General features: G+C 42.7%; 1 protein-coding gene across 1 annotated transcript; it reads left to right on the top strand.

The window, feature by feature from the left end:
- Window positions 1-1,256: 1,256 nt before the first annotated feature.
- On the top strand, window positions 1,257-13,790 carry nr1d2b (nuclear receptor subfamily 1, group D, member 2b). Its single transcript, XM_008421269.3, has 8 exons — window positions 1,257-1,680; window positions 5,050-5,280; window positions 5,941-6,029; window positions 9,076-9,220; window positions 9,969-10,642; window positions 10,801-10,986; window positions 11,068-11,278; window positions 12,884-13,790. Exons 1-8 carry the CDS (start codon window positions 1,656-1,658, stop codon window positions 13,078-13,080), a joined length of 1,758 nt encoding a protein of 585 aa, XP_008419491.2. The 5' UTR covers window positions 1,257-1,655; the 3' UTR covers window positions 13,081-13,790.
- Window positions 13,791-14,645: the final 855 nt, after the last annotated feature.

The raw sequence follows: 14,645 nt of genomic DNA, 5'->3' as shown, positions 1-14,645 counted from the left end.
AAAGTTTTGTACACCAAATTTGATTGGTAGATGAGAGAGAATTTTGCCTTCATCATCATCATCAAGTAAACTGGCACAGGCATCACATGGCTTAACACAAGGACCTTAGAAATTGTGCACTTGCTACCACGTCAGTCATATTTCTGAAAGGCTCAAGGTTCTATAACATCCCTATGTCAGCAGAAGACAAGACATGCACATAACGGACAGCCCCTATGGAGTTGTGTGAATCCAACAGAAAGGCTGAGGCTTATGTAGGAACCCTTGATGTTAAAATGCCAAAATATTTCCAGTCAAACTTCTGTTGGATATAAAGTTGATTGCAAACCTGACATCTTTGATTTACGTTTGGTATTCTTAATGTGACGTAAGAGTAAAATTGCTTAGCATTGTTTGTGAGAAACTTAATACTAAAGACTTCTGGGCATGCTGGCAAGCAGACAGCATTTTATTACTACATAAGAATGGTAAACACTCAGACCTGTTAAAACTGAACTGGGTATTTACACACAGAATATTTTTAAAGACACAGTTTTAGATTAAAATTTTAATTTGTGAAAAAAAACCCATTTTTTTACCTACTTTAAAATGTGGACTGTCTTTAGAGTAAACAAGCATAACAACTGGAATGCATGAGCTAGTTAAAGTTGCATTGAATCTGTATTTAACCATGTATGTAGATATATAATTAATATAGCTATTTATTTTTCATCAGTGACCCACGTCAGTCACCCTGTGTTTGAAGCCATATTACCTACATAAGAAAACTTCCGATGGCCCAAAAACATTTAACTGATTAATGATGTTTTCACCAAAGCAGGCATCTACCAGTTATGATTGCAGTTCATGATCACAATAAATGTGAATTAACACAGCAGCTTGAATCTGAGTATTTGTAAGGATAAGCATTAGAAAGTTAGCTGACAAACAGAACAGGTTTCAGTCTGGATCAGATGGCCCAGACTGGTCCAAGGAATGAAAGCCGCTTCAATCTATCCCTCTACAATCTGCCACAAACAAACGCATCAACAATACAATCTTTGTGTAAAATTGCTTGGTTCCCTTTTTTGAAGTGTTAAAAGAGAGAAAAAATGCGCCATTTTAAGTACAGTCTGTAAATGAGCAACTTTTTGTTGTTGTCTCCGGACGTCGAACCCGCTTGCCAGAAACCTTTGTTCGCTCTGGTGAAAGTATGTCAGTGGGTTACATTGACACCATTGCAGGCTGCAGAGGGAGGAGCCGGTGAACTGGGTCACATGGTTGCCCATTGCTCGCTTCCAGAGCCAGTCCTCCTCACCTGGAGCTGCGCTTGTAATGAACCAGTTTTCCGTGTAGGAAGCTCTACAGAAGACGCTCTGTTTCGGTTACTGGAGCAGAGTGAAAGCAGGACGGAACCTTCCGGCTGAGATAAGCCCGGGTTTCACTGTGTTTTTTTGTTGCGTCATTGAAAGTCGCTTTTTAAAACTTGTTTTTTTTTTTCATTCCTGTGAGATTCTAACTTGGTTGGGCTGTCTTCTCTGGGCTTCCATTCGGTCCGTGATTTCAGTGTTTTAGCCCAAAGCGCAGTTTTTTGCCTACCAGCGACTTTCTAGTTGCTGAGAACCAAATCAAACACGGCTTCAGCAACGAGGTAGCAGAGGGGCAACTCGCAGGATATGGACACGGACTCGAGCAAAGCTGGTGAGTGTCATTTAAACGCCAAGAGACTGCAGCTTGTTGCTGTCAGTTCAGCTGGACTAAAACTGCCTTGTTTTGCCACAAATTTATTCACGGTCGTATACTTTGGTCCGTGTTTACATCCAGAATAAGTGCTGATGGTCGTAGCTTAATGCTGTGTGGTAATATTAAACTGGGTTAGGACTGCCAGTTGGGGCGGGGGGGGGGGAGGGTTGCTGTTGTTGGCCGTCCACTTTGCTTTGGCAGCACTGCAGTCTACTCTTCTCACATGGACCCATCAGCATAGCCATGTGCACATGTGTTTACGCTTCCCTTACGTCTCCGCTCATTGGTCGAGCTGCGCGGTGACGAAGGCATTACATAATTCACCCCGCCGTGAAGCGTGGATTTTTGCTGCGGATACACGTGAAGCGGCGCGAGGTGACCTAGTTTTCCAGTGGAAGAGCATGCTAGCTCCACGTGGGGTGCGGCGAAAGACTTCTGAATTTAGTGGTGCATTCAGGGCACATCGGAAATGCTAGACTAAAAATCTTATTCAAAGATTTCCAGAATCTTATTCAAAGAATTCCAGTGAAAATATTGTGTGGACGTGCCATTTATTCAGATTCTGTAGTGAAAATGGTTTCCACTGTAGTTTTATACATCAGCATTTTTAAACGTTATATTTGGGTGAACTTTAAAACTCTACTTTTAAAGCCATCTTTAAGGAGAAGACGGTGCTAACGACATATTTTATTTACAAAAATGTTTTTTAATAAAACATTAGATCATTTTGTTTAGATCTTTTAGAATCTATTTTTACACACTATCGTTACATTTACAGTTTTTTTTTCCGAGCAGACTTTAAATGCAGCATCGTTTTACAGAATTCAGTGTTCCAGTTTTTTTTTCTTTCTTTTTTTGGACGGAGTTTCCTAGAATGCATCATAAAATCTTTGCTTTGTTGTTTTGCATGTGCTCTTTTTGTGTATGTGCCTGATTGTTGCCTGTTGGAATAAACGTGGACATGCATTTCTTTTCCTGACACTTTGTCAGCAGTGAGCCTCTTTTTGTGGGTTTGACCAGCTGACATTTGCTGAAACAAATGGATTATATCCGGCCTCCTGTTGCATCTTAATTGCTGTGAGATGGCGGTAACTCAAAATAAAATTCGTCATAAATAAACCCCTTAAATGCCTCAAATAACTAATGATGCTCTTTTGAGGCTTTCCAATTCGGCTGGTTGCAGTGAAGGTCCAGCCTACCTTCCCCATACACACACGCACACACACACCCATGTGAAGCTGACATTATGTAACGGTTGTTATCTAATCACCAAGATGGGCAGGGGTAAGAAATCAGGTCAGTCTGTCATGGCTGCCTGTATATTCAGCAATACAGGCTGAATATACAGGCCTGGAGGTGGGGATGAGGGGACACGAGCAACAATATGAGCTTTTTGTGAGCTATGATCTGACTTCTTTACTTTAAGTGGGTTAGTTCCAGTCAGGGCAGGCGTCTGGGAGTGGCTCTCTGGGTTTGGCCTCACCGAGGGGGAGAGGAAGACGGCATATGCTGGAAGAACTGTTGGAGCTGAACTCCCAGATTTAACAGTGGAGACACTCAGGAGAGAGACGGCTAAAGAAACCTAGAGACATCGGATCAATAGAGGCTAAATGTGGGATGCTTGAAGAAGCTCATTCTTTCCTAACATTCTGTTGAAATATCAAGGTTTCTCTATATTTACAGGATAAAAGGGAGTAAGACTTATTTATAGTATGAGAACTTCAATTTAATAATATACTAGTTTGTATAATGTATAATGACATTCATTTATTTGGGTTTTAGAACCAAATCAAAAGCTATGGTTCAGATGCCACTTTCATTTTTCATTTCTCATTTTCTATTATCTGGACTCGAATGAAGTAGAAAACTTGCTTAGGGTGCAGAAGATTGTTGGTGACTTTTGAAAAAAATCAAAAGTATTTATTTTTAAGGTGCCCCCTAAGACTGTGCTCCCCTAGGTAGTGAGCCACAATAGCTGTGTCGAAATGGTGAAGCAAACTGATGACACCTTTGTTTATATATAAAGTAATGTACTTGTAATTACATAATTGAATTGACTGACTACTGTATATTAAATAATGCTGACACGCAGTGGCGTGTACAGGCATTTTGAGGGTCAGGTGCTCGAGTGAGTGAGACAAATGGAACTGCTGGCAGAGCTTTGATTGGACCTCCTGCACAATTTCCTAAATCTCCCTTCAAATGTACATACATTCACAATAAAATAAAGGCCTTTCTTTGATTATATATTTAATTTAAAACGGATGAGAATAATTTGAAGCAGAATTTCAGAGGCTTACTCCATACTTGCTAACATCTGCTGAAGCAAAAAAAAAAGACACCTATATAGTGGAGTCCTGAGAAGCAAGGCGTTTTTTGGGTCCAGGGACATGGGAGGAAAACAAACCTCAAACAAATCCAAAAAAGAATGCAATTCAAGTAAGATTAATACAACAGAACCCTGATCATGTTAGGCAAAATTACCTAAATGTGGGGCTTTTGTAATATAGGCTTTAAAATCTAGAAATGATAACTTGGGCCACACATAATACAAGTAAAACATTTTAAAATGGCACTTTTTTTCTCCAGAGGACAAAGGCCGGGTGCTCTAGCACCACCTGGTGTCTACCAGCATGTATTTGCTGAGATGGATTGCGTTGTAATTTGGTCCCATAGAAACTCCATAGGATTGAAAAGGACTTGGCCTTGTTGCGCCTTTAGTTTCCACATTATGAATCTTTCTGAGGTAAGAATCTTTCCAGGCAGATAAATTAGTTGTTTTTTTTGTGTAAAGTGACAAAAGTAGTCACATTCTTTCAGCCTGCTGACTGGCAGTGTGGAGCAGCAAATGAGAGGAGTAATGTCTGGTCACTCCTCTTTATCAGGACTCTCATTTTTTTAAAGGTTTTATTGGCTGTAGTGGCATATATTTGAGAGAGGTCAGACAGGAAGGTGGGTAATGAGAGTGGGGGAAGACGTGGCAAGGGTCACCCGGCCGGGACTCGAACCTGTGATAGCCACATCGAGGACTAAGGCCTCCACACATTGGAGGTACTTTACCCCTCTGCCACCACAGCGCCCAAATCTAGGCTGCTTTTAAAGGGTTATAAAGCTGAGGAGTGGAGCAAGGGAAAGTTTTAATCCTTCAGCGTAGCTGGATGCTGGCATAGAGACACATGGTGATAAATTAGAGGGTTTGGGTTTATTACTTTCCAAGGAGCCGCTCTGTCTGGTGGTCTTTTAAAGGGGCCTTGAGCTGCCGTTTGTCATGTTTTTAGTCCATGTCATCTCACAGCGCCCCCTAACCCCTTCACTCTGCATCACCAGGAGGCGTGATCGCCTACATCAGCTCCTCCAGCTCCGCCTCCAGCCCAGACTCCTGCCACAGCGACTCCTCCAACGGCAGCTACCAGTCGTCCTCGCCTCGGCGTGGCCCCTCGCCCATCCAGGGGCGGCCGGGCCAGCTGAAGGACGCGCCGCTTTCCGTCGGTCGCCAGAACCTTCCGGGGTCTCAGGGAGGCGGCCGCTCCTCATCCTCGGGAAAATGTGGGATCACAAGTAAGTAGCACACTCCTCCATGCGCTGTGCGGAGCTGCTGCAGGGATCCCTGCAAGGTCCACGGCTCGGTTCTGCTCCAGGATGGACTGCTTGATGCAATTCATGCAAAGCTGCAGTTTAGGTTTAGGTTCTTTGACATAAAATGAAGCATAAAAATATACTGAAGCAGTGACTTGGAAGGTATTTTCAGTATTTTTTTTAATTTAATAAGTCAATAAAATTTTTTATGACATTGTTATATCACTTTAAATATAATTTTAAGCCATTTAATACTTTGTAACAACAAAGTATAAAAAATTTTTTTAAACATTATTATACAAAATATTTAAATTTTTTCCCTTTTCAGTTTATTTCATTCATTTAGTTCAAATTAATGTAAATCATATAAATTCATAAGAAATCTTTTTTCAAACATTTATTTATTTATTTATTTATGTCCGCATTTATTTTCCCACAGTTTCTATTTCTAAATGATAGCCAGCTCCTCCTGCAGATTTTCTGCCCCAGTATTCCCAGTGCTTTTATAGTCCAGATGTTCTGGTGAAGTTGTCATGAAGTGTGTGTGTGTGGGGGGGGGGGGGTTGTTCTGGTGACATGCCTCTCAGAGCCTTTGTGTGTGTGAAAGCAGCAGAGTGACTGCTGTGTTTTTGTGCCGATCAGAAATCAACGGCCTGGTGCTGCTGTGTAAGGTGTGTGGCGACGTGGCTTCTGGTTTCCACTATGGGGTCCACGCCTGCGAGGGCTGCAAGGTGAGGATGCCCCTCTGCCCCTCTGCCCCCCACCCCCTACACTCTCCCCTCAGTCTGTCTGGCTCTGCTGCAGCTGAACTGGGTCACTGCAGGCACAGCTTTCTCTGCAGCTGTGAGCAAACACTCTGTGAAACTAGCCCTTTCTCCTCATTCATGTGAGCCAACCACTATGCCTGATCAGGACGTGCGTGCATCCTTAAAAAGTCGTAAATTCATGAATCTAAATTAAAGCCTTAAAATGTCTTAAATTTTAAGGCCTAAAGATGTAAGCTGGCCTTGAATATGTTAATACAGGTTTTTGTGGTGGCAGGACTATTTAACCTCATATATGAAGCTTTTTTTTCTGACTTTTCTGTCAGGCAAAAGTTTGAGTCGCACACACACATCTTCACTGTGTACCAGAGGTGGGGACTCGAGTCACATGACTTGGACTCGAGTCGTTAAAATAACGACTTGACTTGAAAAAATGCTCCAAGACTCGTACTTGACTTTGACTTTCATGCCATTGACTTGGGACTTGACTCGACTTGAAGCTGTTCACTTGAAAAGACTTGATATTTTTTACTCAGTCTTAAAATTTAAAACACATTATTTATAAAGTGGCGTCATTAATTAATTTCACTCATTCTGTATCAATATGCTCAGACCGTCTCTCTGTTTCTCTTCTCTCCTAATGTATGTATCTGTGCGTAGCTGCAGCTCAACCAATCAAATTAACAGGATTTGGACATTTAAAAAAACGCGGCGATGCTGCAGAGCTCAGGGAACGAAAGATGAAATAACCGCTCGAATATGCTTCCGCGAGTAATTTCTTTTGGCTACGTAGGTTATGAACTTTCGAATAAAAAACGAACTGCAACTTGTTAAATATGCAAGAAGAGAATATCGGATGGAGATGCCACGACGTCCAACTTTGTCCGGCATTTGAAGCTTCACAAAGATGGTAGGTGGCGCTTTTCTTCTGCTGTAAGACAGTTGACTTTAGCTAACTTCGTGTTAGCATGTGTACTCCGGGTTAAATTGGTGATGATTTACCATAAATCCGGTCCTTCAAATGCCTCCACAAATAATGTGCACCGTGTTATTAGCTCAGGAAGCCGGTGGATGGTGAGCGGGGCTCCGGAACAGAAAGCAGATTCTGGACCTGAACTCAGGGAACAGAGTCTCTCTGTCCCATCATGATGATGAGCCGGTCCAGTATCATCTAAGGACGGTTGGTGTATCTGAAGACATTACGTTGGGAAATGATATTGACAATATATTGTTTACTGCAGTCAGTGCAATAAGTCAACTGTTTTTGAGTTAATGCTCTGACCGGCGTGACTATCTGTCACATGTCACACAGAACCCATTTCCAAGTAGTATAGCTTTGCTGGAAAAACAAATTTAAAAAAATCCCTTTTTTTTTTTTTTTTTTGGCCAACTTTCAAAAATTTATGTAAAAATAAAAATTGTACAATCTCACTGACCCTGAATAAACACTAAGTGGGATAGTTAACTGAGTAAGACATAAAATAATGAGCTCATTATTCTGTGTTTAGTGATTCTGACCAGCTTGATTCACACAACATGTTTTTATCAATATTGATGTGAAATTGGCTGTAGATTTAACCCACCTGGCCTGACAGATATTCATTTTACCATCACATCCAAATTCAAAACCACTTCACTTTATTTGCAATGATTTTGATATTTTCATGTGGTTTATTTGTTAAAACAGACCAAATACAGTGACTGTCCCAAATAAATGTTGTGTTTAGAATATCTGGCCCATATTTACAGAGGACTGAAACTAACATACTTAGAAATAAAAGCAGAAAAATAAATGCACCAGACCTTCCTGAGTTTACTTGTGATAACTTCATATATACTTATTTCATTTTTTGAAAACTTTTTTTATTGAATATTAAGTTTAACAGAACTGCACAATAAAAAGGTCCAATTTAAAAATGTTTTTTATACTTTGTGTTCAGCTGCACATGTTCTATCATTTGAGATAAATACAGATTTTAAAAAGGACAAATGGTCTATTATTTGAATTTTATGTATAATTGCAAATTATTTAAAAAATGACTTGAAATTAAAGGTTCTTGACTTGAGACTTGACTCGGACTTGAGGACAGAGAATTGAGACTTGCAACACAGTGACTTGGTCACACCTCTGCTGTGTACTGTGACTTGAGGTGGTTGAGGCTACTGCTAACTAGCTGCTAATATACCTGTGCTAGCTAGCAAGGTGGCCAATTAGCTTTTTTGGATCTATGATGAATAAGTGCAAATTTTTTGCCGGTTGGCTTGACAACATTTTGTTTTTCCACCGTCTCACTTGTGTTACCACTCTGCCCTAGATACACACTGTGGCTAAGGCAGAGTTTGTAGCAGGGACCAGAGGAGGATTGGGTTTTTATGTAAAAAAAAAAATCAACCTTTTTGAGCTTTATATCATGTTCTAATGTTATTTCCTCATCATAAACATGTAATGATGTGCTGAAGGCGGAGAGCTTCTTAAAGACACAGAGGCCCAATTTCAAGTCATCATTGCAAAGTAAAATTTTTAAGTCGTTTTTGATATGTAGAATATTTTGTAACTCAAGGTAATAAAACCTTAGTTACTTGATTGTGCTATAAAATTGTCACTATATACCTGGAAAAGACTGTTCTGTCTGCTTGAAGGTGCCATTAAAAAGGTCTTAAAAAGTTTTAAATTTGACTTGCTGAAACCTGTAGACACCCCATTGATGCACATTCTCACACACACACCGTCAGAAAGCTGCTGTAAGTTCAATTCTGTAGAAGATAAAAATGCTCCGAGGTGTTGTGAGGTGCAGCTGGTTTATAATGCAGCTCCTTTAAACTCTTCATGAAGCTTGTGAAGCAGGCAGTGAGTCGGGTCTGTCCCGAGTCCTTGATGTTTTACAGCTGAATGATGATTCCTGTGGAATTCCCACAGTGTCCCGTCAAGGAGCAGAGCTCCCACCATAAGCCCAGAAAATGGAGCACTCACCACGCTGTTTGGATGTGTGTGTGTGTGTGTGTGTGTGTTAAGGGCTTCTTCAGGAGGAGCATCCAGCAGAACATCCAGTATAAGAAGTGCCTTAAGAGCGAGAACTGCCCCATCATGAGGATGAACAGGAACCGCTGCCAGCAGTGCCGCTTCAAGAAATGCCTCATGGTGGGGATGTCCCGAGACTGTAAGTGTGTGAGGACGTCAGCCCAGCCTGAGGTGGCAAACTGGATAAGATGCAAATAATAGAAATAAACTTTTTGGCCTTGTTTATTATGTCCAACCAAAAGTATTTACACCCTGCAAACATTTACCAGACTATTAAGTATTTCTATGAAGAATTATCTGTAAAACTTGGACAAAGGTGGAACTTCATAAAATGTTCAACAAACTTTTTGTGTTCTTATAAAATTACATCTTTATTCGGTTATTGTCCCGACTCTGTTTTGGTAATGATATGACCTTATTCTTGTTTTTAAAAAAAAAAAAAAGAAAAAAAAAGAAGACTGAAAGGGAAACCTGACCTGAATTCAAAGTCCGAGTAAACAGAAGCTGTAAAACAAGATGGCGGCCCTGGATGTGCTGACATCACTCTGGACTATGGTGGGAAAACCATCCAGATTTCCAAAAATGAAATCTTCAAAAAGATTTTATTAACCTCATTTTATTCATAAAATCAACTTATCTTCCAGCTATAGCTGAAGTTTACACTCAGAAGACACACTCTAGTTCATTATTATTATTATTATTATTATTATTATCATCATCCCCTCTAACAGGGAGGATGTTTGTGGCTGCAACGTAACAAAATGTGTGAAGGGTGTAAATACTTTAGCGTGGCTCTGCAAGTTTGTCAGTTTCCATGTTTTATTGCTCTTAACATCCAGAATGCTAACGTCAAAGCGAGCTAAAGTGACCCTCTTCCCACTGTTCAGCTGTGCGCTTCGGTCGGATCCCCAAGCGGGAGAAGCAGCGCATGCTGCTGGAGATGCAGAGCGCCATGAACAGCATGATGAGCGGCGGCCATCTGCAGAGCGAGCTGAGTCAGCCGCACGCCGCCGGCCAGGCCGCCCCGCTAACCGCTGCCGCTGAGAAGGCCGGCCCCGCCCCCTCCCCGTCAGGCTCCAGCCAGTCGGACTCCAGCTCCGACCCCGACGCCGCCGTTCCCATGGATACCGGCTCCAGCTCGCCGTCCCCCAGTGTGTCGGACAGTGGCGAGGACGAGGTGATCGGCTCGGTGACCAGGGCCCATCAGGAGACGTTCATGTACAACCAGGAGCAAGGCAGCAGGGCCCCTGAGGGCCCGCCCAGACCCCTCAACGGGGACTTAAACCAAGCCGCCCCCGTCCAGCTCTCGGAGCAGGGCCGGGACGTCTGGAACTGCCGCAACAACAACTCTGTCAACATGGCGGGACACAGCCTCCTGTCCATCCTGGGACAGCCTCACAGCCAGCTGGACAACCAGTGTCCAATCAGAGCGTCCTGCAGCGCCGGCACCAGCCACAGCCCTGCCTACATGCACGGAGCCATCAGAGCTCTGCCCACTGAGCCCTGCCCCGGCGGCGTCTACAGCGGGGGTGCCTGGAGAGGAGGCAGCAGAATGTACCTGGTAAGGCGGGTGCAGCACGGCGCTGGGACAGAGCGCGGCTGTCCCTCATGTGTTTGTCTCACTGCAGCTCATTTACGTGTGTGGAGACACAGTTCAGGACACTTAGGGTCTCTGGTTGTCCCAGTCCTGTTGAGTCCTAATTGGTTGTCTGTCTGCAGGTCTGTCCAATGAACACGTCCCCTCAAGTGGACCCGCACAAGTTGGGCCAGGATGTGTGGGAGGAGTTCTCCCACAGCTTCACCCCCGCCGTCAGGGAGGTAGTGGAGTTTGCCAAGAAGATCCCCGGCTTCAGGGAGCTGTCCCAGCATGACCAGGTCAGCCTGCTGAAGGCTGGCACCTTCGAGGTACGCCCTGTCCCCTCATCCGCTCTACTCCAGTCCCTCAGGGTTAGAAATGGAATAGAAACGGCCTTTCTTGTCCTGCAGGTGCTGGTGGTCCGCTTCGCCTCACTGTTCCATGTGAAGGAGCGCTCCGTCACCTTCCTGGGGGGACAGAAGTACAGCGTGGACGCTCTGAGGACCATGGGCTCCGGGGACCTGCTCAGCTCCATGTTTGACTTCTGTGAGAAGCTGATGAACCTGGGGCTGAGCGAGGAGGAGATGAGCCTGTTCATGGCCGTGGTCCTGGTGTCAGCCGGTGGGTCCCTTCACTCTGCTGCTCCTTTTAGTTGCATTTTAAAGATACAAATCGACAGAATAGTCTGATAATATACAGATTATTTCACATGATGGTTTTATTTATTAAGTAAGAGGTCTAAAAATAAACGGCAGCTGCCATCAAGTTTTCATGTTTGATAGTCAGGAGCTGCGTTTCTACTTAGCATAAAATTGCGCAAATTGGAGTTATGAAAATAAATTGGTTTAATTGAAATGCAACAATGGCTGCACAGTGGCGCAGTTGGTAGAGCTGTTGCCTTGCAGCAAGAAGGTTCTGGGTTCGATTCCCGGCCCCGGTCTTTCTGCATGGAGTCTCCATGTTCTCCCTGTGCATGGTGGGTTTTCTCCAGGTACTCCGGTTTCCTCCCACAGTCCAAAAACATGACTGTCAGGTTAATTGGTTTGTCTAAATTGTCCCTAGGTGTGAGTGTGTGTGCATGATTATTTGTCTTGTGTGTCTCTGTGTTGCCCTGTGACAGACTGGTGACCTGTCCAGGGTGACCCCGCCTCTCGCCCGAAACGTTAGCTCGATGATTACTGCTAAAAACATTTAAAAAAAATGTTTAATGTGTTTAGCTGTTTAATATTTTGTGCTTAGTGGTTTAGTTTTAACTTTAGCTAATTTTAAATTTTAATTTTGTTTAGCATTGACGTTAGCTAATTTCTTAAATAGCAGTTGTAGTGTTAGCATAGCTGTTTAGCAAATTAGTGGAGATATTAAATAGTTAGCTGACCCCATAGTGGCTTAGCTAACTGTTAGCTGTGCCCACACTTGTATATTTCACAAATTTTAGTGCATAAAGTCACCATTGCAACCATGACGACTATTTAGAAACATGTCCAGCAGAGAAAGGAGACAAATCAAGGAAATGTACGTAAGTTCTATGGACCAAAAATATGTAGGCTATGATTTGACGCCAAACACATTCATCAAATTGACAACTTCAGAACAAAAATACATTTTCCATGTCAACAATCTATGATCATTTATGATTTCTGTGGGTCCAATTATGTATGAACTGAAACAAAAAATATTGGTCTGTGATAAATATTGGCAAATTTAATGCAAAAGTAGATTCATAACCAGCCCAGCTGTTTGTGCTACACATGAACAGAGGAAAGCTAAGAGAGCAGGCTGAGTGTCCACAGGGTGGCGCTAACGCTGATAAACAACCGAAGTTGTAGATACTCTTGTCAGATTTTCTTGGAATTTAATTTGTTTAATTTGGCATTTAATTTCCACAAATGACTCTAAAGGTGCCAGTTATTTGTTTGTGGATTTATCTGTTGTTGGGCTGGAAACTTAGTGCAAATGTCAGCATCCCATATGAAAAATGTAACCTCGAAATGGAAATAAAAATGGTGGTTGTTTGAAAATGACAATAGATTTCCTGCAGTAGAGATTTACCAAAGAATTATAAGTTATATTTTATTCTAAAGGTCTGGCAGTATTTGTGGCTCTAAAGTCATTTGATTTAGCAGAACTGGCTCTTTGAATTTTAAAGGTTTCTGTGGTGAACTGATGAAATGGTCAGGTGTGGCCAGTCGATGTGTCTGACCGTCTCTGCACCCCGTCTCCCTGCAGACCGCTCCGGCATCGAGAACGTGAACTCTGTGGAGGCGCTGCAGGAGACGCTGATCCGCGCGCTGCGGAGCCTCATCACCAGGAACCACCCCAATGAGTCGGCCATCTTCACCAAGCTGCTGCTGAAGCTGCCTGACCTGCGCTCCCTCAACAACATGCACTCTGAGCAGCTGCTGGCCTTCAAGGTCCATTCCTGAACTCTGGCACAGCCTGAACGGGCCCCGGGTCGGGCCCCGGCAGCTGTGCGTCCCCATGCCGTACTGTAGGCTGACGCAGCCGCACCGCGCCACCTCCATGTGTTGTGTTTGTGTGTAGCAGCTGTACAGCGCTTATAAGCACTTTCCTGTCTTGTGACTGAGGTTCCTGCATTCATAGTGCAATATGTGACTGCTTTGTTTGACATGGACAGCGTAGCTGTGGTTTCCAGTGGCTTACACCACTCTGAATGTCGTGGAGGCGCAGACGCTTTCCAGGGGCCATCACAGAAGAGAGAATGTAGTTGAAACTGAATGACGTCTTATTTGACCCTGGTGTTGTTGTTGTTGTCCATGTTCTGTTGTGTTCTGATCTAAGTGACTAATCTGATGACTGATGGATGGCACACTGACTCTCTGGGTTCTCGGCTACTGAGAAGTTACTGCAGACACCAGCGGCTCCCCAGTGGCTTACTGGGCTCCAACCTGTTGGGTAGAACCCGACTGTAGTATTAGTGAAGTGACTGAGCTGTCAGAGCTGCTGGTGTTCACATCATTTAGTTTAGTTTTTAATATCCAGAGCTTCTGTCAGCTTGTGGAACAGGTCACAGGAAACCAATTTCTATAGAAAGTATATATAGAATCTAATATGTACTGTTATACATGACCTTATAGATGACCATTATAAAAATAAATTTTATAAGTGTGGTGAAGTTTTTCTGTGTCGAGTATCTCAATTACTAAAGAGTTTTTCCTCGTATAAGAACAGTAAAAACTGGGTGTGCCGTTTTCTAATCCGTCAGCAGAGGGCGTCAGCGCTGCTCTGACTCCAAATCGAAGACCCAACCAGGAGCAGTTGGGTTTTCACAGGCTTCTTTGAATTAATTTAGGGTAACACTTTATTTGAAGGGGGTGTATAAGACTGAAAAATTAGGTATCTTTATGTTATTAAAGGTAAAGTTTAAACAGTAATGAATGACGGTTTATGACAACCGTCATAAAAATTCATGAAGGTTTATTGATGTTCATGACAGATGTTGTCATGTTTATGAAAGTGTCATAACAGCCTTATTCACCCCCTTCAAATAAAGTCTTACCAAATTGGTTAAGTTAGTTAGGAACCAAAGTCCAAACATTGACCCAGACTGTAAAGAACCTGTGAGGATTGCTGTGAAAAATGTTAAAAGCCAAGAATGTGCAGAGATTCCACATGATCTGGGTTTTTTGTGTGTTTTTCCTAATGACTTAAAACTATGATAGAATGATTAGCAAGTATAGAAATACAGGAAATATTCAATAAAATATGAAATTATGTTCAATAACATAAGTTAACATATCAATGATGGCAATCACTGAGACAGATACACACGTACAAAAGCATCTTCATACCACAAACGAGGGGGTCATCAACCTGTTCAAGCCTCTTTTGCCCCTGATGCTGCAAAATAAAACTCACCTCAAGCTGCAAAAAACGTGCACTAAGAAATCTTGTCTCATGAAAAAAAATCATAACTCTAGTAATTATGACATTTAAAGTGGTAAGTAAACCATGATAAAATAAGAAACAC

Source organism: Poecilia reticulata, chromosome 11 (genome assembly GCF_904066995.2).
Source record: "Poecilia reticulata chromosome 11, P_reticulata-male-v2, whole genome shotgun sequence".
Lineage (NCBI taxonomy): Eukaryota > Metazoa > Chordata > Actinopteri > Cyprinodontiformes > Poeciliidae > Poecilia > Poecilia reticulata.
This window is presented reverse-complemented; position numbering and strand designations above follow the sequence as displayed.